General features: G+C 60.8%; 7 protein-coding genes across 7 annotated transcripts; 6 read left to right on the plus strand and 1 right to left on the minus strand.

Moving 5' to 3' along the window:
* Window positions 1-2,762: 2,762 nt before the first annotated feature.
* On the plus strand, window positions 2,763-6,510 carry JCM10292_004166 (uncharacterized protein; the record flags this gene model as incomplete). The annotated part of the gene is made up of 12 exons (XM_076648826.1): window positions 2,763-2,772; window positions 2,831-2,946; window positions 3,009-3,231; window positions 3,873-3,973; window positions 4,028-4,128; window positions 4,508-4,704; window positions 4,882-5,009; window positions 5,217-5,372; window positions 5,452-5,706; window positions 5,759-5,877; window positions 6,045-6,113; window positions 6,402-6,510. 12 exons carry the CDS (start codon window positions 2,763-2,765, stop codon window positions 6,508-6,510), a joined length of 1,584 nt encoding a protein of 527 aa, XP_076505531.1.
* A 400-nt stretch (window positions 6,511-6,910) lies between these two features.
* On the plus strand, window positions 6,911-8,073 carry JCM10292_004167 (RBM8 family RNA-binding protein; the record flags this gene model as incomplete). Its single annotated transcript, XM_076648827.1, has 6 exons — window positions 6,911-6,944; window positions 7,031-7,075; window positions 7,240-7,311; window positions 7,489-7,625; window positions 7,776-7,900; window positions 7,986-8,073. 6 exons carry the CDS (start codon window positions 6,911-6,913, stop codon window positions 8,071-8,073), a joined length of 501 nt encoding a protein of 166 aa, XP_076505532.1.
* A 379-nt stretch (window positions 8,074-8,452) lies between these two features.
* JCM10292_004168 (arginase) lies at window positions 8,453-10,182 on the plus strand (the record flags this gene model as incomplete). The annotated part of the gene is made up of 12 exons (XM_076648828.1): window positions 8,453-8,541; window positions 8,597-8,624; window positions 8,689-8,736; window positions 8,803-8,916; window positions 9,011-9,094; window positions 9,161-9,232; window positions 9,295-9,493; window positions 9,599-9,712; window positions 9,772-9,812; window positions 9,876-9,921; window positions 9,979-10,019; window positions 10,081-10,182. 12 exons carry the CDS (start codon window positions 8,453-8,455, stop codon window positions 10,180-10,182), a joined length of 978 nt encoding a protein of 325 aa, XP_076505533.1.
* Window positions 10,183-10,497: 315 nt separating this feature from the next.
* Window positions 10,498-12,534, plus strand: JCM10292_004169 (uncharacterized protein; the record flags this gene model as incomplete). Its single annotated transcript, XM_076648829.1, has 7 exons — window positions 10,498-10,829; window positions 10,985-11,060; window positions 11,169-11,255; window positions 11,360-11,609; window positions 11,676-11,893; window positions 11,972-12,152; window positions 12,233-12,534. 7 exons carry the CDS (start codon window positions 10,498-10,500, stop codon window positions 12,532-12,534), a joined length of 1,446 nt encoding a protein of 481 aa, XP_076505534.1.
* A 1,126-nt stretch (window positions 12,535-13,660) lies between these two features.
* JCM10292_004170 (sugar porter family MFS transporter) lies at window positions 13,661-16,421 on the plus strand (the record flags this gene model as incomplete). Its single annotated transcript, XM_076648830.1, has 10 exons — window positions 13,661-13,904; window positions 13,970-14,193; window positions 14,312-14,607; window positions 14,692-14,773; window positions 14,838-14,987; window positions 15,079-15,311; window positions 15,435-15,496; window positions 15,663-15,896; window positions 15,957-16,078; window positions 16,140-16,421. The coding sequence occupies 10 exons, from the start codon at window positions 13,661-13,663 to the stop codon at window positions 16,419-16,421; spliced, it is 1,929 nt and encodes a 642-aa protein (XP_076505535.1).
* Window positions 16,422-16,823: 402 nt separating this feature from the next.
* Window positions 16,824-20,006, minus strand: MRE11 (MRX complex nuclease subunit; the record flags this gene model as incomplete). Its single annotated transcript, XM_076648831.1, has 15 exons — window positions 16,824-16,989; window positions 17,052-17,125; window positions 17,200-17,478; window positions 17,539-17,683; window positions 17,767-17,986; window positions 18,061-18,193; window positions 18,254-18,349; window positions 18,426-18,603; window positions 18,686-18,877; window positions 18,938-19,227; window positions 19,288-19,384; window positions 19,443-19,606; window positions 19,673-19,783; window positions 19,861-19,930; window positions 19,990-20,006. The coding sequence occupies 15 exons, from the start codon at window positions 20,004-20,006 to the stop codon at window positions 16,824-16,826; spliced, it is 2,232 nt and encodes a 743-aa protein (XP_076505536.1).
* Window positions 20,007-20,207: 201 nt separating this feature from the next.
* Window positions 20,208-22,754, plus strand: JCM10292_004172 (uncharacterized protein; the record flags this gene model as incomplete). Its single annotated transcript, XM_076648832.1, has 6 exons — window positions 20,208-20,950; window positions 21,010-21,119; window positions 21,186-21,414; window positions 21,473-21,680; window positions 21,750-21,980; window positions 22,041-22,754. 6 exons carry the CDS (start codon window positions 20,208-20,210, stop codon window positions 22,752-22,754), a joined length of 2,235 nt encoding a protein of 744 aa, XP_076505537.1.
* Between the last annotated feature and the right edge of the window lie 171 nt (window positions 22,755-22,925).

Genomic DNA, 22,925 nt, shown 5'->3' on the forward strand with positions numbered 1-22,925 from the left:
CCTGCTCGACACCGAGTCGTTCCCCCGCTCGACCCCTTCTCCTACCACTCTATCTCGCTCGCATGACCAATCGCAACTCTCCAAACTCCCATCCTTTCGACACGAATCCGCAATACTCGCATCTCTCTCGAACGTCCACTCCCCACTCACCCCTCGCCTTGCCCCTTGTTGACCGGAGTTCGCCTCGCTTCCGGCCTCCTTCCTCTCAGTCATTCGCAGACTAGACTGGGAGGTATGGAGGACGAGTAGGGCGTCTCTTTCCGTTGTCGTTCCCGATGAACAGTGCTGTAACACCTAGACTTTGCCCTCCTTCCGCGCGATTGTCCGAGAGCATCCTCTGTGCGCTTGCTGCGCCCCTCTTTCAGAGGCACTGTCAAGCTTCTGCAGTCAGATGAAAGGGAGTATGATCATCCTCGCCGAGATCGACCTAAGACTCCCGCCCGTCTCCTCCTTGTTCCTTCGCCTCCATCACTTTCCGCACGAGACACCCGAAATGCAGGCCGACCGCATGGAGGTTGAGGCCGATGGTGCGCTCTCTGCTAGCGCGATCCTTCATCCGTACCAATCCCACCATGAGGACGATGCGGCCGAACGGAGCCTTGAGCGCGCTGAGCTTGTGCGGGATCCCTAGGCTTGTCCAGAGCGCCAAGACGGCGGCTTGAGAGAAGCACAAAAAGACAAGTTGCCGGTTACCCAACTGAGCTAGTCCGTCTTGTCACAAGGAAATCCGCCTGCACTCACAAACATATCCCTTATGACCGTTCTCTGTTCCTGTGGTTCATAAGGAAATCCCGGTGCTCAGCGGAGTTCCTTCCTTGCAATGAGGACTTTCTTATGCCCCCTGCTAACGGGGTGCGTAAGTGACCTTGCTCCTTATGACCGTCTTTTCCTTGTAGGTGAGTCCCTTATAGGCGTTTTCTATTGTACGGTGCTGTTGGGGTTTGACAACAAAAAGCGAATTGTACGAGACGCCAGGCAGTGGATGCAAGGTACCAGGCAATGTCCATTGCAGCTTTACTGCCTTGTCTACAGACTCAACAACAAGGGCCCGGTGTGCGGCAGACTCGGGGAAGCGGACGGTGCTGGGATTGATGCCGAGGGGTTTGCTGCCGTCGTGCGGGGGTTGGAAGCTAGGGTTGGCAAAAATACCGTGTACCGCGGTAATTCTGCCAATTTACCGTACCGCAGTCTCAAAAATGGGTTGTGCAAATACCGCGGTATTACCGGAACGGCAATGGCTGTATTGCGGTAATACCGGTAATACCCTGCGGTATTGCAATTTACCGCCACTTCTGTTGTCTCATTCTGAGAGATGGGAGTGTCAGCAGAGGAAGGGTTCTCCAGTGCTTCTGAACATGCCCTAAGCTTTGCTGGCCCACAGCCAAGCTGCTCACACAGATTTTGGCATGCTGAAGCAATTCAAGAGCAGGGCATTGGAGTTCAAACGGGCCTCCACACTCTCACATCTTCCCTTCTACATGCTCTGACCTCGCTTGTGCCGCTCTCCCAGCATTCTGGCTTCCTGTGATGCTGCTCAAGCTACTTTCTGGTCTCATCTTGCTCAGTAGCTAGTGGTAGACCGTCAATGACCGCGGTAAAAAATGGCGGTATGCGGTATTACCGCACGGTATATTTGCCAACCCTAATTGGAAGCCGTCGACCTTGAGGCACTGCAGGACTGGAGTCAACAAAAGGCCATTTCAGATGGTTGAGCAGCAGTCGGAGGAACAAGTCGAGTCGATCGTTTGGCGGAAGTCGGACTCGCCCGGGTGGTCGCAAATTGTCTCGTCGATCACCCAACAACGCTCAGGAGAGAATGTTGCGCGTGGGAGCGGCAAGGCGTCCAGGGAGACCGTCGAGGTCACAAGAGGCATTTGCAGAGGATTGTTGCGCGGAGGGGCAAAATGCCATGGGCGCTGGATGTGCGGCGCCACTCTGACCCCAGCAAGGGAGGAGAGAGGGGGGTGCGCGGTGAGATCATTGTTGTTGTGGCTTGACAGGATGGCTGGCAAGTTGGTAGACCACACTGCATCCAAGTTGCCTTCCTTGAGGAGGGGTTCACCCGGCGCGAGCGGCCGTGCACCTGGCGCGAGAGGCCGCAGCCGCTCGGGCCGCAATGTTGACTGCGCAGAGTGCAAAGAGGGCCTTGCTGGTGTTGCTACGCTTACAGAGAAGCAGAGGATGGGCGTTCTTGCTGCTAGCGCCGCATAGGTTGCAGCGGTGCGCGAAATGGCATTGCCTGACGGTGTGGTTATCCTGCTTGCCGTGACGGTTGTAACATCGGCAAGGCTCGAGAGCCTTCTTCTTCTTGGGCTGTGTTGGAGTGGAGACTTGGCGGAGTTGGTGAGATGGGTCAAGGTCGGACTTGAGGAGGAGCGCGCAGGCAGAGGCAGCTGTCCTTCAGCCGTCTCTCATCTCGCTGGCCCGTGAAAAGGTACGCTGGTTGTAGACAACTAGATTGCACTAGAGCCGTCTCTCATCTTGCTGGCCTGCGCGCAGACTGCTCCAAGCAACTGTGGTGCTGCAGCCGCAGGCCGGTCCTGAGGTCGCGTGGCAACATGGAGCTCCTCGCAGCCGATCTCGACGCTGTGCTTGCTCGCGCTGCTTTGGATACACTGTGTGCAGGTCATGCTACTCATTGACAACTGTTAGAGCTGATTTGAGTTGAGGGGGAGTAGGGGGAGGAATGGAGGAGGGAGACAAGCAAATCCTGTCGCGCTCGCAGGCGATGACAACTTTCCCTCATTCTCGACACGCCAAAGATGTCAGAGCGTGTGTTTGAGCTCTCTGCCGCTCCTGTGCATTGCTCTGACCCTGTAGACGTGTGCAGTCCTGCCCAAGAAGCGCCAGTGCATTGACAACTCGCCCGGCAGCTTGTCAGTCACGGCGGCGGACACCTCCGCGCTGTTGCTGCATGACCAGCTCAAGTACAAGGAGCTCAAAAAGGTGCATCACACTCTGTCTACAACCTTGGGTCAATCTGGCCTGCTCACCGTGTCAATCTGCAGCTTGAAGACCCCCTCGAGAGTAAGCTCCTCCTCGACGCCCTCACCGACGCGGGCTCAGCAAGCAACCCTTGCCGTACAGTAACGTACCTCAAGGACAAGGTGGACACCAACAAAAACTGTGCCAAGCAGCTTGACGCCCTCTGCTCCTTCTTTGCCCCGTCCCTTCGCATCAGTGTTCAACTCCACCACTCGCGCGGCGGCGGCACGGACTCGGACAAGAAGGGTCCGTGCTTTGGTCACACAGTACTCTTGCAGCTGTTTGCCAAGGTCTGCAAGGACAAGACATGGAATGTCATGTGGCAGGAATACAAGAATCGCATCAGTCTCGTTGCGACGAGGGATGGCAAAGCCTACAAGCAACACCTTGCCGCCGGGTCCACACAGGTTTTTGTCCCTCAGCACGACTGGACATGCGCTCATTTCCCTTTGATTGCCTTTGTTGCCGTGCATCTTCTCGAAGAGCTTGACGGCGGCGGTGTGGTGACGGTTACGGATCTTGCGGAGCCTGCAACAGAGTCAAGACAGTTGGAGAGAACTGGCCAAGATGCACAGACGAAGTGACTACGGACCTGCAACAGAGTCAAGACGGTTGGACAGAACTGGCTAAGGAAGAGAGGCGGAAGGAGACGAGGCGGTGCAAAAACAAATTGGTGGACGGCTCTCGCCCTGGCGCCCAGAGGCACCCAGCGAGTGTGTCATCACGTCAATGGGGATATCCAGACGACAGGAAGAACAAGAGAAGACCGGCAAGCGCAAAGCGCTGCGGACATGAAAGCATCTCCTCCTCAGCAATCCCTCCGGACTTGCTCTTCCGCAACAGTATTGCATGTTGAAACAGCTACCTAGTCCCGTATTGGCGCACAGCGCTCTCGCCACAGCTCAACCTCATCTTGCGCCAATGGGGCAAACCTGCAAAAGACGCCGTCAAGGATGTCCAGGCAACCATTCTGTACCTCCAGGGCAAGGTCCTTGAGCTGCCCAGACGTCGCAACCCTCACTGAGTCCCGCTTTGCCCCCAGACCTTGCCCAAGTTGCTCAAGGCCGCGTTCAACGCGACGGACCCCCACGAGGTCAACAAGTTGTCAATTTGCGAGGCCCTCAAGAAGCTGTCGTGCGAGTTGTTTGTCCGCCTGATTGCTACGCTGTTGCTCTTGGTTGACGAGAAGAAGGTGCAGTCTCTTTCCGCGTCATCCACCAGGCCATGCATTGTCGTCCTTCTAGTCTGACAGAACACCACAGAGGTTTCTCTTCAGCTTGCGCCACTGCCACAATTGCGCAAGCGTCAACGAGTTGCTCAAGGTCATCATTCCACTTGAGAGAAGGCTCCACTGTCTCGCTGTTGAGGAAATGAACCTATGCGCGTCGATGAAGCAGCTTGCGGTCGAGTGCGGCCACTTTACAATGCAGGGCAACTCGTTCAACTTGGCGCAGGTGCACAAGGTGTCTTTCTTTGCAGTGCATGCCCCTGTCCCATACTGACCTGCTCTCGGCGTTGACAGGATTTGCCCCGTCTTCACAAAGCTTTGCCACGTGCGCGCCGTTCTTCTTGCGCACATGCTCAATGGTCAACGTTCCCGGGGCTTTTGCGTCACCATTGTCGAGGGCCTGCAGCTTGTCATTGAGCAGCTCGCAGACAAGATCGACATCACAACCAACACGCTTCTCCGCCACAACAAGGCTGCGGCCAAGTTCTTCAGTGAGTCCCATTCTTCAAGCCATTGATGTTGTGTGCCTAGACGCAGGCGGGTGACCTTGCTCTGTCAGCCAATCTCTCAAACCAGGCTACTTCTGCAAGCGTGATGGACTTTGACGATCTTGACGAGGGCGAGGAGGACGACGCAGTCCCGGTCATTGGTGCTGCGTTGCGGCGCAGCTTGGTTGGCGCAAGATAATGACAAGCTGCGCCGCAAGATCATGACCTGCGGGCCATTCAAGATCATCCTGGGCCCTCGCGTGCAGCACGGGGCCACCAAGGCCGAGCTCAAGAAGGGTGTCACCGAGGTTTGTCAACCTTGCAATTGCTCGTGCTGCATCTGCCTTGCATTCCGCTGATCTCTGTCATTGCAGTACTATGAAGACCTCAAGGCAAGGCCAATCCTGCCTTTGGGCGCGTTGGCTTGCAGAGACGAAAGTGGAGACAACCAAGTTGAGGGAGAGGACAACAAGAAGACCAAAGACGTTGATATGCACATCTCGGCCCTCGTGCAGCACATGATCGAGGAGATCAAGATGGCTACCGCGGACATGTACGGCTTGAACTTGACAATGCAAGCCGTTCTTGGGACGTTTGTCAATGTCCAGTCAAAGACGGGCGCCTCCGCATGGACCCTCGCCCCGGGACTGGCGAGGTACTCCCGCGCAAGGGTGCGTCCCAATCTGTATTGGCACGTATCTGGGCTGAGCACGTCCGTGTTCTTGCCTCGTTAACTGGCTATCTCTGCAGGCCTGCCTGCACATCCACCTCAAGAAGGGGACGCTCGACGCGGACCTCGTCAACCGGCTGAGCCAGATTGGTCTCCTCGCAATCCTCCTTGCCTTCTTGCTTCCGACAGTGGGTTGTGCGGCGCTATGGCTCAACTGCATGATCACGTGCGTCAACCAGGCCAAAACGCTTTCGTCGGCCGCCTTTGCCGTCCTTCACGCATTTTGCATGGACGTCAACGGCACCGTCCTGAACATTGAGGTGTACACAACGCAGGTGCGCTCTCCCACGTCAAATGCATGTTGAGCCGGATTAACCCTCTGTACAGGGCATGCACAACCTGACTTCCTCGAAGAGCGAGCCTCTCGAGAAGACAGCCGGCATCGACCCGAGGTGGCAGAGGTTCCACCTCAAGCTGCAGAAGCATCACTGCTTTGAGGAGCCAACGTGCCACCGCACGCTCATCCAGAAGATGGGGCAGAAGCGCAAGGACAATTCATGCGTTGCCTGTTCTGGCCCTGGCTCTCCTTTCGACCGATGCGCTGATCTCTCTTGGACACTACGCGTCATTCCAATGATGGCCGCTTGCTGTCGGTCCCGGTGCTCGAGTGCAGGAAGCCGCTCCCGCTGCACGACAACCTGCCCGAGGTGCAGTTCTACGAGTGTCCCTGGACGATCTTCCAGTACGCTCCTTCATTGACCGGGATGACTCATACTGTACAATGACATGGCTGATGGACGGAACACAGGCGCATCTTCAACATCGGCATCGCCCTCTCTCTCGGTCGTATCATCAGCGTCATCCACTACAGCAGAATCTGCCTACAAGAAAGTCTGTGGGAGAGGCTCAACCACTTTCTTCTAAATCAATCTTTCTTGTACAATTTGCTGAAGCTCACATTTTCTGTGACTGGGAGAGGGGGTTGGGCTTTCTTATAGGCAGATCTTTCTTATAGGCGTCTTTCTTATAGGCAGATTCTACTGTACACCGACAAAGCGTCGCGCGGAAAGGGCCTCATCCGCTTCAGGGTCGGCAACAACAACTTGGACGGCAACGACGATGATGTCGGCGTCCTCTAGAGACGGGACTCTCTTTAGAGCAATCCTGCCCCCTCTGCCGCACTTGCTTTCCCACCCGCCTTTGCATGTTCGCGCCTGTCCCGCATCCCTTTGCACCTGCCCTCTCATCCCCTCCTGCCTCTGCGCCTTTCGATTTACTGCCACGTCGCGTCTACGCATTTGCACGAAGCCGCGCTTGCTTGCGCAACCGACGCGCCTCGCAACGTTGAAGCGGGCAATTCCTCTCTTCCGCGCGACTGTCCGAGAGCTTCCTCTCCTGACTTACGACGCCCTTGTTCTGGAGATACTGTTGAGCTTCTGCAGCAGGCGAGAGCGATCCTTGTCTCCGCGAGCGACGTGAAACTCCGGCCCCTCCTCCTCGTTCCTTCGCCTCCATCACTTTCCACACAACACACCCAAAATGCAGGCCGACCGCATGGACGTTGAAGCCGATGGTGCGCTCTCTGCTGGCGCAGTCCTTTAACCGTATCAAGCCCTGTGACTGACCGTCGTCCCCCCGCTCGTCGCACCCCGTTGGCAGACTCGGCCGTGAAGCGCAAGGGCCGCGGGTTCAGCTCCCGTGAGGGTGCGTGCTGCTTCCCTGTGGTCTAGCACGCCGTTGCAGTCTCAGATGCTGCGACGGGCCGAGTTGAACCTGGTCCAGCTGCACGAAGAGATGAAGCAGACCCGCCCACCACGCGACCTCTGCGGACTCAGCTGACCCCTCGGACGTATCCCTTGGACACACAGACCGGGACGAGGCACGCGCTGGTGCCTTTGAGACGATCCCGGCGAGCGACACGGCCGACAAGGCGCAGCGGTGTGAGTCGCGCTGTCCGAGCCATCCACGCCTCGCCGATGCTCTGTGTGGACCTAGGCTGACTGTTCGACTGTCCTGTATTGGCTCGGGCCCGCCCCTTCCGCCCCGATTGTTTGCGCTCCTCCCCCCCTCTTCCACCTCCCGCCCGACTCACACACCTCGCTCTCCGCCCGCCTCAGCAATCGAGGGCTGGATCATCATCGTCACCAACGTGCACGAGGAGGCGAACGAGGACGACCTGATCGACCGCTTCTCGGACTACGGCGAGGTCAAGAACCTGCACCTCAACCTCGACCGGAGGACGGGTTATGTCAAGGTGCGTCGCCTCCTCCTCGAGCACTGGCAGGAGTCTGCCAAGGAGGTCTGCGATGCGACGCGTTCAGGCGACGCGCGGCACAGTCCTTCCTGCGACATGTCTTTCCAGTCTCGCACACGAACGAGAAATTGACGCTCAAAACACGCGCAGGGCTACGCATTGGTGGAGTACGAGACCAAGGAGGAGGCGCTCAAGGCCATCGCCGAGGCGCCGCAAGAGCCGTTCCTCGAGAAGGTCCTCGCGTGCGACTTTGCGTTTGTCCAGCCGCCAGCTGCGTGCGTCTCTGGTTCCTCCTGCTCTCCCCGCCACACAAACTTTACTTTTTCTACATTCACTGACGTCGGAATGTCGCTCCTGCAGCGCTCCTGCACCCAAGGAGCCGGCACGAGGTGGTCGTGGCCGGAGTGCGAGTCCGGTGCGGAAGCCGCTCGTCACCCGGATCGACTGAGCGCTCCTGCCGCGATGCTGGGCAGATACGGGTGTTTTCGCGCGCGTGTAGTGCAGACGGAGAAACTGTAAAATCGGTCTTGTGCTGTCCCGCTTCCGATCTGCGCGGACCGAAGTCGGGCGGGAATTACCAGTGGAGAAGTCGCTCGCAAGCCCTGCTCTATACTCCGAGCTAGGGACAGTACTGCAGTGACTGCTACTCGCCCGCCGCTTGCCATCACGTGAGCCGCACGGCGAAGAGTGCGCGGTTCGAGCGGCAAGCCGGGGCCAAGTCCGAGAGGGAACCGCGACGTTCGTCGCTCGTCTTCTCGCTTCTACACAGCTTGCTAGCAGCTGAAGTCGCTTGTTGTACCTCGGCATCTCGCTCTAGATCTTCAAAAATGTCTCTCGGCGCCAAGCAGGACCAGCCGACTTACCGTCACCGCTTCCTCAAGGACAACGTCGTCGGCCTCGTCGGCTGCCCCTTCTCGTGCGTGCCCGCTCGCTCCCAACCGAGTTGAGCAGTACTAACAGCCTCCGTGCAGTGGCGGGCAGCCCCGGTCGGGCGTCGACGTGCGTGGCAGCTCGCGACTCGAACACATTGACATCAGCTGATCTCGCGCTCTAACACGTGCAGACTGGGCCCTTGCAGCTCATCGAGTCCGGTCTCGTGCAGGATGTCGAGGTGCGCGCCGCAGCTCACTCCCGACCGCCGTGCAGAGCGTTGATTGACGGCGCTTGCTCGCCGCAGGACCTCGGGTGGAAGGTCGACTTTGCAGGCGCAGACACGCTCGTCTCGCCCCTCGTGTCCGACACGCCCGACCCCGACATCGGCAAGCTCAAGAAGCCGCGCCTCGTGTCGAACGTGCGCTCGTGCTGCTCCCACGGCCTTGACGAGAGCGACAAGCTGACCTCGCATCCTTGCTCGCTGTCTCTCGGTGTATACGACTCGATCACAGGTCAACAAGGAAGTGGCGGAGCGGGTCTACAGCCATGCGAGCAAGGGACAGCTCACGGTGACGCTCGGCGGCGATCACTCGCTCGTGCGTACACATTGCTGCCGTGCTTCCGCGTTCTCGACATCGGCGACTGACCACGACAATTTCCAGGCCATGGGAACCGTCAGCGGGACCTTCAAGGCGTACCCGGACGCAGCGCTGATCTGGGTCGACGCGCACGCTGTGAGTCTGCGAGTCGCTGTAGTGTCAAAAGTGATGCATGCTCACACTCACTCGATTCGCAGGACATCAACACGCCCTTGACGACCCCGTCCGGCAACCTGCACGGCTGCCCCGTCTCGTTCCTCCTCGGCCTGCCTGGCACCTCGAAGGAGGAGATCCCCGAATTTGGCTGGATCGAGCCCGTCCTCAAGCCTGAGCGTCTCGTCTACATCGGCCTGCGCGACATCGACGAGGGCGAGAGGAAGATCCTGAAGGAGAATAGTGCGTTGCGACGATTAGGATCTGGCTGTTGTCCGCTTGTCGCGGACCCTTGCTCGTTTTCGTTTTGCCATTAGGCACGAACTGATACTCAGCTCATCTGCGCAGACATCAAGTGCTTCACGATGCACCACGTCGACAAGTACGGCATCGGCAAGGTGGTTGACAAGGCGCTGGAGCACGTCGGCACCGACCGCCCGATTCACCTGTCGTTCGACGTCGGTACGTGCGCGCCTTCTATTCCTGGCGGGCTGCCTGCGCTGACAGCTTTGCCCAACCAGACGCTCTCGACCCTACTGTTGCGCCCGCAACTGGCACGGCGGTGAGCCCTTCTCGTCTTCCTGCCGCGTCAACTCGTGTCTCAACAGCTCGCTTCACCTCGCAGGTCCGCGGCGGTCTTACCTTCCGCGAGGGTCACTACATCTGCGAGAGTACGTGCCGAGGTCCTGGCTTAACCCAACTCTGGGGCTGACTTTCTACCTGGACAGCTCTTGCCGAGACTGGTCGCCTCGTCTCGCTCGACATCATGGTGCGTCCGCAATCTGTCCCGCTGAGATGCACCGCACTGACTCTATCGCTCTATCGTGTAGGAGATCAACCCGTCGCTGGGCGCAGGTGCGCACGACGTCAAGCAGACGGTCGACGTTGGTCGGAGTCTCGTCCGTTGCGCCCTCGGCGAGACGCTCGTCTGAGCGGTTCCTCTTGCGCGCGCCAAAACTAGATATCACTCTCGGTTCTCGCGACGACCAAGCATAGCAAAAAGTGGCTGCATTCGATGGACATTGCTCTTTCGGGGTTTGACTCGCGAGACAGTCGGGTCGTGTGAGGTGCGAGAGTGCCGGGGCGTGGCGATGATGGATCGCGAGGTCACAGGGGAGAGTCGGATGTGCTTAGTGGGAGTCAAGGAAGAAGGAAGGGGGCCAGATCGGACAGCCCAAGCGAGGCCCGTGTCCGGGCTGCGCGCTGCGCTTGTACTCGGCAAGATCTGGCCTACGCTTTTCTGGTGGATGCTCGCCTGCCCGTCTGCGCTCAAGGTTGCTCAACCCCTTGCGCGCACGTTCCACCGCCAGCTCAACCCGGCCCTCTCGTCGCTCGCCGCCCGCCGCGCCGCCTCGACCTCGACCTCGCCCTCTGCGCCTCTGCCGCAAGTCAACTCGCCCGCGTCCATCTTCCCCGACCGCGTCCACGCCTCGCCCGCGCCTGAAGCTACCGTGCAGAACGCACATCCTTCGCACCAGCCCCGAGACACCCCCAGCCACCCTCTGCCCACCATGACCAAGGTCGACCGCGCTCAGCAGAATGCTCAGCACTTCGCAAAGATCCAGCGCGACTTCCGCACGTGAGCCTGCCCAGTCGCTTCCCAAGCATGCTCAGCGACACAGTGGAGCGTCTGCACACGCGTCAGAGTCGCCGGGTCGCCACCACGAGCTGCCTTTGCTGACCAACGCTTGCCCCTCGCTCTCGCGACCCGCGTCGGCTCTCTTCGCATTGCAGGGACACGATCACGATGCCCACGGACGAGATGTTTGACCTGATGCGCGACGCCTCGCGCGGCGACGACGTCTACGGCGTGCGTTTTGCTCTTCTACCCGCGTGCCGAGCGGAACGAGAGACGGGAACCCGAAGGTCGGCGATATTTCGGGCACGCGGCTGATCTTGCGTCTGTCCGCGCGTACAGGAGGACGCTGCGACGAACGATCTGCAGGACAAGATCGCCAAGATGGCCGGCAAGGAGGCCGGCCTCTTCTGCGTTTCGGGCACCATGGTTAGTGCTTCTTCCAGCTGTCTTCTCGTGCTCGAAGCGCCCCTTGCGCTTTTGACGGGTGAACAAAATGGTACAGAGTGCTGACAAGCGCTTTCGACTTGCAGACCAACCAGCTCGCCATCCGCACCCACCTCACCCAGCCGCCCCACTCGATCATCCTCGACGCCCGTTCGCACGTCCACCTCTACGAGGCTGGCGGTGTCGCCATGCACTCGCAGGCGTCGTCGCACGCTGTGCCGCCTCGCAACGGCCACCACCTCACGCTCGAGGAGGTGCTCGACAACGCCGTCTTCGGCGAGGACATCCACTCGGCGCCGACCAAGCTCGTCTCGCTCGAGAACACCCTCTCCGGCAGTGCGTTGTGTCTTGTCAGGGTCTGATAATCCAGAGGCAGCCTCTGACCGCGTTCTTTGCGTGCAGTGGTCTTCCCTCAGGAGGAGATTGTCCGCATCTCGGACTGCATGCGCTCCAACGGTATCATCATGCACTGCGACGGCGCGCGCATGTGGGAGGTTGCGGCCAAGACGGGCATGAGCCTTGAGGAGCTCTGCAGGCCGTTTGACACGGTCTCGCTCTGCCTCTCGAAGGGCCTCGGTGCGCCGGTCGGCAGTGTCCTCGTCGGCCCGAGGAAGTTTATTGTGCGTTCTGTTCTCTTCTCCTTGTCACGTATGATCTCGCGCGGTAACGCTGACGCGCGTATTGCTTGCATCCCACAGGAGAAGGTCAAGTGGTTCCGCAAGGCGTTCGGCGGCGGTATCCGCCAGTGCGGCTCGCTCGCGGTCGCGGCCAACTACTGCGTCGACAACCACTTCCAGAAGCTCGTCGGCACTCACGAGCGCGCCACCTACCTCGCCAAGGGCCTCGCCGCTCAGGGCGCGCAGCTCCTCCTCCCTGTCGGTGCGTCTTCTCTTCCCGTTCCTTTCGTTTGACCTGTATGACCCGTGGACATACTTGCTGACAATCTGCTGCTTTTACAGAGACCAACATGCTCTGGCTCGACCCGTCCTCGATCGGCTTCACCATCTCCGAACTCGCTCAGCGCGCCAAGACCCGCGGTATCACGCTCGGCTCGAACCGCGTCGTCGTGCACCACCAGATCACGCGCGAGGCGATCGACGACCTCCTTGCCCTTGTCGCCGAGATGAAGGAAGAGTGCAAGGACCGCCCGCGTAAGGAGATTGACCTCGAGCAGAACGACCTCTACGCCCAGGGCCAGTACACTCGCAACATTGAACCCCCCATCGCGCGACTCGGTACATCATACGGGAAAAATCAGTAGGCGCTAAGTGCCCAAGGTGAAAAGCCCTCCCGAAAATGCCTAAGTCCCCCTTTTGCGCCCGCGCTTTTCCCCTGTCGCATAGATCTCCTTCCTGCTCGTGTTGGACTAGCTTGCGCCTGTACTACAACCCCTCGCAACAAGCCCGCGTCAAGAGAGCAGGAGGGCATGCTTTGAGTGATGGCGCTCAGACCTCGCGAGGCTGTCGTTCTGGAGGCACACAGTCGTAATGCTCGCGATTACGAAGTGAGGCGCTCGATTACGCCAAGTGCTCGCTTGCTTTACGATCGAGGAGCGAAGGATGAGGAGGGAGCAGGCTTGTTCGCTTGTTCTCCTTCAATTGAATCGCCACCCGTACCTCCCGCTCTTACCCCAGCTGGCTGAGCGGACGTCGCCCGCGGTCTGGACAAGTGAGCCCCGGCGCCTCCAACCGTGTCCTCCACCTGATGAAGCGGGAGGGGCAGGAGCGGTTCGGGCGGGGGACATGGTCTTCTCGCTGAGCGCTGTCAGTGGACCACCGAGGGCGGCGAGGGGGACATGGCCTCGATCGCTTACTACGCATCAGCGCCTGCTGCGAGTCGCGGGCTCCGCAGATGAGGCGTGGAGGGCAAACGCGGAGAGATGAGGAGGAGCGAAGGGCAAAGACGCTGTTTCGTGCTCTCACGGCCGCCATTCGCCTCCTGCTGGACGGGAAAACGCTCGTCCATACTCTTCGCTCCTGCAAGGTTCTGGCGACTGCTTGAAGCCCGGCGCAAGAGCTTGACTGCCGGTCTTGCCGCCTCCACCGCTCCGCCCGACCGCACGGGCGCTTGCTACTTTTGGTCGCCGACTCCGCATGCCGCTTCGAACGATCGAGACTTCTGCTGGTGCGCTTCCGGGACACAAGGCAAGCCGGCCGTGGAGGGCAGCCGCCACTCTGCATCGACTCGAAAACCTCGCTCCCCCTCGCTTTCTCTCTTTACTCTCACAGACAGTCGCACAACTCCGCCAGCGCTCACACGCCACCCTCCCTCTCGTCGCTCGCTCGACCCCGGTCTTAGGCCCCGCCCTCATCTCCTCATCCCCCCTCTCTCGACCCCGCAACTCTCGCCAGAGCTCCTCGACAACCTTCATTTCACACGCGACAACCATGTCTTCTGAGAAGCCTCAGCGACCGGCTCCCGCTTCACGCGGCTCGACCTTCCTTCGCCTCCAGGCTGAGGTTGCCCAGGAGAAGATGACGGGTGAGAAGCAGCACTTCGAGAAGCGCCGGCTCGAGGGTGATGGCGAGTTTGTCGAGCCTGGCTCGACGAGCGCCAAGAACACCACTGCGGTCAGCAAGTCGCAGGCGCTCGACAATCCGCTGTCGGGCATCAGTATGGACCGTTTGGAGGGTGCGTCTCCCAGAGTTGCTTCCGCGCCGCCCTCTCCTGAAGCTGACATGGCTAGCTGGTTGCAGCCATGGGTCGCGCTTTCGCGCGCGAGAAGGGCCTCGAGAAGTTCGAGACCGACTTCGCCAAGGGCGCGCAGGCAGCGCAGGACCCGACCGTCTACGACCTGCCGCTCCTTTCGGACGAAGACAAGGAGATCCTCCGCCGCGAGGTCACCCACAAGTGGGACCAGCCCAAGACGCTCTGGTTCCTCGTCATCTGCTGCAGCGCCGCCGCCGCCGTGCAGGGCATGGTACGTTCGATTCTGTTGACTAGTGCAGATGCGCTCAACACCCGCCGTTCTGGGCGCGAGACATCACCGAGATGCACCTTTGCATCGAAAGCGAGCTGACGACCGTTCCGGGGCACAGGATGAGAGCGTTGCGAACGGCGCGACGCTGTTCTGGCCGGTCGCGTTCGGGTTGGACACGAGCAACGGCGCAGTCAACGCGGACCAGCACTCCTGGCTGGTAGGACTTGTCAACGGCGCGCCCTACCTCTGCTGTGCAGTGCTGGGCTGCTGGCTCACCGCGCCAGTCAACAAGCTCCTCGGCCGTCGCGGCGCCATGTTCGGCGCAACGCTCATTTCGTTCCTCGGCTGCATTTGGTCGGCTCTCACCTCGTCGTGGCCACACCTCTTTGTTGCGCGTCTCTTCCTCGGCCTTGGGTGCGTTACATGTCGCGCTTTTTGGTCAAGCTTCTTTCGCTGACTCTGCGCCTCGCCGGCTTTTCGCGCGTCTTGCATCTTCAGTATTGGCATCAACTCGTCGACGGTCCCTGTCTTTGCGGCCGAGACTGCTCCGCCCCTCATTCGCGGCGCCCTCGTGATGCAGGTTCGTTCCCGACCTTCTCAAATGGCCAGAGCGCATGCAGTGCTGACACTCAATGCGCTTACAGTGGCAAGTATGGACCGCCTTTGGCATCATGCTCGGCACAATCAGCTCCCTCGCCTTCCTCAATGTCGGAGACACCGCAAACATCCACGGGCTCAACTGGCGACTCATGCTTGGTTCGGCTATCCTCCCGGCTGTCTTCGTCATGTCGCAGGTACGCCCTTTCCGCTGTCTTGGCGCCACAGAGAATTGGTCCGGCATCTTGCAGAGCAGTAGGCTGATGCCGACGAGATTCATCGTCGCAGGTCTGGTTCGTGCCGGAATCGCCCCGCTGGCTCATGGGCCGGGGCCGCTATGTCGAGGCTTTCAAGTCGCTCCGTCGCCTCCGTCACTCCGACGTGCAGGCCGCGCGCGACTTGTTTGCCATCAATGCGCTCCTTGAGGAGGAGGCTTCGGTCTCGCACGGCAAGAATCCGGTCATCGAGCTCTTCACGGTCGCCCGCAACCGTCGCGCTGCCCAGGCTTCGGGCATTGTCATGTGCGTGCCATTTATCGCCGGCTTGATGCCGACGCGGAGGACGTGCGGGCTATGTCGAGACTGGCATGGCGCCCAACGTCCTCCTGCTCCCGTATGTTCGATCCTGACGTTCGCGACTCGCAGGTTCATGCAGCAGTTCTGCGGTATCAACGTCATTGCTTACTATAGCTCGGTCATCTTCAAGCGTGAGTTTCTCGAGCAATTCTGGCCGTTTCAGGCCTTCAGCCGGTTCGGAAGGTCTTCAGCGCCTTCCTTTTGACGGATGCCGGACATCCCTCTTGGGCCTAGTACTGGCTTGCTGAACGGCCCTATTACGGACACAACGCTGACTCGGAGTTCCACTCTATCCAGAGGCCGGCTTCAGCGAAACGTCCGCCCTCGGAGCATCCATCGGATTTGGCGCCCTCAACTTCCTCGGCGCATTGCCTGCGTTTTTCACCATCGACAAGTTCGGCAGGCGCACCCTCCTGCTCATCAGCTTCCCGTGCATGGCCATCTTCCTGCTTTTGACCGGGTTCGCCTTCCTCATCCCGGAGGAGTCGAAGGCTCACATCGGAGTTGTCGCCCTCGGCATCTACCTTCACTGTGCGTTGAGCTGCACCTCGAACTTCTCGACCATGCGCACTGACTCGTGCTGTTCCGCAGGCCTGGCGTACTCTCCCGGCGAGGGTCCCGTCCCTTTCACTTATTCGGCCGAGGCTTTCCCCTTCTACGTTCGCGACGTTGGCATGTCGCTGGCGACTGCGACGACGTGGTTGTTCAACTTTGTGCGTGCACTGGCCCCGCAAAGAGCGAGAACGAAACTTACTCGTCTTCACCCATCCACAGATTGTCGCCCTCACTTTCCCGCGCCTTCTCGAAGCCTTCACGCCTACGGGCGCGTTCGGCTGGTATGCGGGATGGAACGTCATCGGCACCATCCTCGTCCTCTGCTTCCTGCCGGAGACCAAGGGCCTCTCGCTCGAGGAGCTCGACGCCGTCTTCTCGGTACCGACGATGACCCACGCCAAATACCAGCTCAAGCACACCGTCTACGCGTTCCGCAAGTACATCCTCCGTCAGCAGCTGGCGCCGTACCCGCCGCTGTATGCGTGGGACGTCCAAGCATAGATAGACAGCTCGCACCCGCAACTTTCGGGCCTTTACAACCCCTCTTCTCATCCACACACTCGTTTGTAGACAAGTCGCATCTTTTCGATCCCCATACATCGTTGTTCTGCTAGATTCACTCCCCTTGTCTCGTTGCATCTCTTTACGCTGCCTTACCGTGTGCACTGGTCTTCCATTCGCGTGCTCCGGCTTCCTGGCTAATATGCGAGGGAAGATTGACGACAATGAATGAGGTGTCGCCTCCCAGTATCGGCGCACGGAGCGCGCACGAGTGTGGGAGCAGTTGTCAGGAGCCCTCCACTGCCTGACGGCTCTCACGGCTCGCCATCCAGAATTTCAAAATGAAATGCATTGAGATGCAAGCGTCACACCCGCCATCATCCGCCAGCGCCAATGACCGCCTCACCGCTTCCTCTTTCTCGACGCCGGCGTCTCGTCCATCGAGGAGTCGTCCGAGTCCGTCTCGATGGTGATGCTTTGCGTCGCCTTCTTGGCCGCACTGCGAGCAGGCGGCTTCTTCGCCGTCGAGGCAGTCGTCTTCTTGGCCGGAGCGACCTTCTTCGCAACGCTGCGGTTGAGGGTGTCAGCTGAACCTACTCCTGCAGAGACTCGGATTCGCAAGAGACGCACGGCTTCTTCTTCGGCGCAGGCTGCACTTCCTCCTCTTCGTCGTCGTCGCTGATCGCGTCGTCCGAGTCGTTGAACTGCAAGAGCAGCGCTTTGTGTCAGCCAAAGAGCTCGCAAGAGCGCGCAAGCGCGAGGAGCGTCGGAGTCGCACCAGTGCCTTCCCCTTGCCCTTGCCTTTCGAAGACGCAACGACCTTCTTTGCCGGTGCCGCCTTGCCCTTCCTCGCCGGCGCCGCCCTCCCGCTGCCAGACGAGCCCGCCATCGAGTCGTCGCTATTCTCTTCCATGCTGTCGCGCGCCGCGCCGCGGCCCTTGCCCTTGCTCTTCGAAGTTGAGCGGCTGCGCGCGCGCGAAGACGACGCCTCGGATCCTTCCTCATCGTCGTCCTCGTCATCCGAGACAGCAGCCTTGCCCTTGCCCTTGCCTTTGCTCTGCGCAGTGCATAGAAGCTTCACCGCGGTGCCCGAGCGCGACAGGGAAAGAAGACATACCTTGCCCGCATACTTGGCCGTGGCCGCCTCCTTGGCCGCCTTCATCTCGGCATCGAGCACGTCGTGCTCGTAGCCCTCCTTGCTCGGCTCGTACCCCTTCTTGAGAATCTCGTTGCGCGTGTCCTTGAGGAGCTTCTTGACCCAACTGCGCGCAACGGCGTGATCATGCTGTCAATACGCGAGCGCACCTCGAGACGCGCCTGCATGGCAGCGAGGAGCGAGACGTACTTGCTCACGGCGTCCTTGTCCCCCTTGCCGACAAACTCGTCGACCGCGTTCTGGATCAGGCTCTCGCTCAGGACATTGAGGTTCTGCGCCTCGAGGTACTGGTGCACGAGGCTCGAGACCGTGATATTCTCGACCTGCGACGACCCGGTCGCGGCGACTTCTTCGATCGCGGCGTCGATGTCCTTGAGGTTGGGCTGGTTGATCGTCACCTTCTGCTTGCCTGCGAGACCGTAGCGAGCGGAGTGAGCACGTATGCGACACCGTCAGCGCATTTCTGAGAGATGCCGGACTCACGCGTCGCCGCCTTGCGGTGGAACTGGACGATGTCGCGCGGGTTGGCGACCTTGTCGACAAAGTCCTGCCCAAAGCGCTGCGGGTTGCCGACGTCAAAGTAGCTGTTGCCGTCCGGGCCATGCGAGTAGTCGACCTGTGCGCGACCACGCATGTCAGAAACGTCGCGCCGGCACGACGGAGGGAGGGTATGTACGCGGAGGCGGATGAGCGGGAGAAGGCGCTCCGACTCGTCTTCGTCCGGATGCAGCTCGTCCCACTCCTTGTTGGCGCGGTCGATGAGCTCGTTGACCTGCACAACACACTAATGTCAGGCTGACTTGACGACAAGAGCAGATTGCCCGTCCCCGCTCGCCCTACACACGCACCTTGGACTTGAGGTACTTGTTCACGGCCACCTTGCTCGTGAGCTTCTTGCGGTCGTCCTCCTGGCGCTCGTGGTAAACCGAAAGCGAGACTTCCTCAAAGACGAAGGGGCGGACCGAGCGAAGGCGGATGGGCTCGAATTCGAACTCCTTGCCCTGGATCTTGATGAGCCCCACGTGCCTGCGAGACGTGGCTGTGAGCATACGAAGATCTGTGTGCAGCGCGAAGAGGAAGCCGCGCATGTATCAGGCCCGGCACTCACTTCGGAATGGCTTCGCCCTTGGCCAGACTCGTCGCGATACTGCTCCCCGGCTGGCTGATGTAGTACGGCCGGCCCGTGACGGGAACGGGCCTCGCCTCCGAGATGCAGTCGTGCTCGTGGCCCCACACGACGAGGTGCGCTTCCTCGCCGAACGCCTCTTCCGGGACCGAGTTGTTCGGGCCGTGCGGAACGCTGCGACGCGGTGCGAGTGTCAGAGCCGGTCATCACCGGTGCTCAAAGATGATGGCGCACCGGTTCTGGTGCACGAGGAGAATGTTGAACCAGTCGTCCGGGTCCTGCGCCGGGCGGTACAGGTTGATGCGGCGGTTGGTCAACTCGAAGACGAAGCGGTCGTCGCGGATGTTGCCCATGCCGTACAGCGCGAGCTTCGTGTCGCCCTTCTGCAGCAGTACGGGCTTGACCTTGAGGCCGTCTTCGAGCGCTTCGGCATCGTCGGTCGCCTGACCGGGCAGTTCCATGCGACCAAAGTAGTTGATCAAGCCCGAGGCCGAGAGGACGTCGAGCGCGCACAGAGCTCCTTCCTGCGGCGTCGCGTCCATCAGCTGACTGTGCAAATAAGCGGCCAACGCCGGAAAACGCACCGCTCCGACACCCTGCGGGTCGTCGTGATTGCCGTGAATTGAGAAGACGGGAAGGCCGACATTGATGTTCTCGTCTTCATAATTGACTCCCGGCCAGCTGAGTATTCGCATACGATCAATGAGCCGTAAAACTGGAAGCGAGGTAACGCTCGCACCTCGCATCCCTCGCGATGCCGATTCCAGCGTCGCTGACGAGCTCGAGCGAGACGGGGCGGTCGTTGAAGCAGCGCTCGCGAAGAGCCGAGATGGTCTGGTACAGTGCAGTACGGGACGGACGGTTCTCGTGGAACAAGTCGCCGGCAAGGAGGAGCATGTCGACCTGGAGGGCGGGCGAGGGTCAGCGAACTTGCGGCAACTCGGTTCGCCTCCTGACAGAGCAGCTTACATCGTTTGCTACTGCGAGGTCCAGGATCTCCTTGAACGTGTTGATCGAGTCGCGGCCGCGGACCGGATCCTTCTCGCAATACCCAATGTGGTTGTCCGTCGCGAGAAGGACCTGGCCGCCAGGATTCAAGGAGCTCGGGGTCAGCCTGGACGACCTCTCTGCACATCCGCGAGGGTGCAGAGGCGCACCTTGATGCAGTTGTCGGGCTGGACAGGCTGGGTCAGGTGGGGAACATCGCCCGCAAACCCTCCCTGCGGCCTGTTGCGGGCGGGAACAGGTCAGCGAGGAGAGCACCGTAGACTGTCCAGCACACGCACGCTGGCGAGCTCGACATTGTGCTCGTGCAAGGCAGGCGAGGCGAGGTCAAGGCGGGAAAGTCAACCTCGACTTGCCAGCGCGCGCAGCGACGCGCGACTTCAGGAGAGGCGCCACGTCCGCTCGATGCGCTCACTCGGCCCCGCTCGGCCCGCCTTATCGCGCGCCGGTACACGCGCTGTCTGTCCACCGCCTGCCTCGCTCTCCACTCACCGCAGCCATGGGCTCGCGCGGCGTGCCCATCTCGAGCTCGTCTCGTCAGCAGCAGCAGCAGCAGCACGCTGCGCACGCCAACACGGCATTCCAGTCCAGCCTCGACCTCGTCTTCTCCTTCTCGCGTTCCAACCAGTTCTTCGGCGAGAACCTCCCCTCCGGGCCCTCGTTCGTCGACGCAGACCGCTTCCCTCGATCTCCTGCACGCACGTACGACGACGACGATGAACGCGCAGCTGGGCCCGGAGCAGACGACGACGAGGTGGGGCCTCGCCGGTCAAGTGATCGCGACCGCACCGACGACGAGGCGGAGGACACGGCGCACGACGCTGAAGACTGGGAAGGAGACGAGCTTGACGGGGCCGTGCAGCCCTGGGACGGGCTCGGCACGTCGCCGTCGTCCGCACGCCGCGCGAGCGAGCAGCTCCCGCCCAACGCTGTCGTACGAGCCAGGACTCCGCAGCGCCAGCCTCGGGACGAAGAGCAACCCGTAACGGGTGACCTCAAGCTTCTCTCGCGCGCGCGTGCTTCTCAGACGGACGAGCGCACGCCGCTCCTCGACTCGGCATCCGACAGTGCAGCCGCGCAGCATGCGCTTGAGAGCGGCGCTTCGATCGCACCCCACCCGCGCGCACTAGACGAGGTCAAAAGAACCGGGCGACGGCGCTCGACTTTTTCGCGTGAGGCCTGGAAGGCGGCCATCGAGGAGCACCGCGGCCAGTCCACTTGGGGTCAGACCTTGTTCAACACGTGCGTTCTCGCTTCTTGTGCCGCTTCACCGTCGCTTAGCTGATTATGAGATCCGACAGCGTGAACGTCTTGATTGGTGTCGGGCTCCTCGCAGACCCGCTCGCTTTCGCCGATGCAGGCTGGGTCTTCGGCTGCATCTTGCTCCTCTTCTGCTGCCTCGTCACCAACTGTACGTCCTCTGTCCTGCGACTATTCTCGGAGTCTTGTGCTCAACGTCTGATGCTCCCGGCCACAGACACGGCCAAGATGCTCGCCGCCATGATGCGCCAGGACCGCACTTCCGCGACCTACGCCGATGTGCTCATTCACGCCTACGGCAGCTGGACGCGCCCCTGCATCTATGCGCTCTTCCTGATCGAGCTCGTCACTTTCAGCGTGGCGACAGTCACCCTCTTCGCCGACTCGATGTCGAGCCTCTTCCCCAAATTCAGCCCCTTCTTCTTCAAGCTCCTCGCCTATGTTATGTGAGTCTGGCTCTTGGTAGCGTACTCGACGGCCGACTGACCGCCTTGTGCTCGACAGCCTGCTCCCGACCACCTATCTTCCACTCCGCTTTCTCTCGCTCACTTCCCTCCTCGGCATCATGTCGTCTGCCGTGCTCCTCGCCGTGCTCATCTCGGACGGTGTCATCAAGCGCGAGGCTCCCGGCAGCCTGTGGAACGTCATGCCGACCAGTGTGCTTCCCCGGTGGAAGCGCTTCCCGCTGTCCTTTGGCCTCCTCATGTCGGGCGTAAGTCTCGACAGCTTAGGCGATCGTCAGCGGCTGGAGCAGTGCGCTGACACTTGTCATGAACTGCAGTTCTCCGGGCACGCCGTGGTGCCATCCCTCTATCGCGACATGGCGCACCCCGAGCACTTCAACTCGATGATCGACGCCGCCTACCTGATCGCGTTCTCCGTCTCGATCTTTTTTGCCGTCCTCGGCTATCTCATGTTCGGAAACTCGGTGTCGAGCGAGGTCACCCGCGACCTTGCTAGCATGCCCGGTTTCCCCGTCGTCCTCAACAAGCTTGCGGTGTGGATGGTCGCGGTGCGCTAGCCGAGCGCTCTCACCTGCGAGAGTGAGACGCTGACTCAGCACTCTCTTCAGATCAACCCGCTCGTCAAGTATGCGATCGCCAACAAGCCGCTCGTCCAGACGTTCGAGCACCTCATTGGCCTTCACCCGGCTCCTCAGCCGGCACCTCCTCGCGCCGACCCTCCCGCACCCCTCTCATCGGACAGCGCTGTCTTCACGAGCGGTACTACGCTGTCACTCCCGCCGACGCAGCCAGGAACAGCCCCCTCTCCCGCTGCATCCTCACCTGATCGTACCGCTCTCGCCTCGCACGAGCGTCGCCTGCACCTCCTGCGCTATTTCCTCCTCCGTCCGCTGACGACCGTCATCTGCGTCGCCCTCGCCATCGTCATCCCCGACTTTGACCGCGTCCTCGCCTTCCTGGGCAGTGCCAGCGCCTTTGTCATCTGTGTCATCGGCCCCGTCGGCGCCTACCTGCTCGTCGGGCGCCCGGCCGTCGGCGCACACGGTGGCGCGGGCAAGGACGTCGAGCGCGCCGGAGGCGGGCGGTACGGCTCGCTCGCGGGCCCGGCCAAGAACGCCGTCGTCGCGCAGGCGCGCGCCGTGCACAACGGCGAGGTCGGGCGTCGCGAGCGCAAGCGCTGGAAGGGCATGGGCGCCGAGGAGCTCGTCGTCGTCGGATGGGAGAGGGCGCTGTGCTGGGTGCTCTTGATCGTCTCGATCGCGCTCGCGACAGTCGGCACTGTGTGGTCGTTCCTGCCTCTCGAAGAGGCCGGCTTGCAGTAGTAGACTCTGCGGCCTCTTTATGTTCTCGCTCTGGCAACGCCGTTCTGCATGTTCTCCGCAGGTCCGCAGATTGGGCACAGGTGAGATTTGCAGTCCGAGCCACGATCGGGATATACGACAGGGTGGGCTTGTATGAGCGTTGACTATGATCATGGACAGTCATGTACAGTG

Source organism: Rhodotorula paludigena (assembly GCF_050403205.1).
Source record: "Rhodotorula paludigena JCM10292 DNA, Rt_paludigena_JCM10292v1_ctg19, whole genome shotgun sequence".
Taxonomy (NCBI): domain Eukaryota; kingdom Fungi; phylum Basidiomycota; class Microbotryomycetes; order Sporidiobolales; family Sporidiobolaceae; genus Rhodotorula; species Rhodotorula paludigena.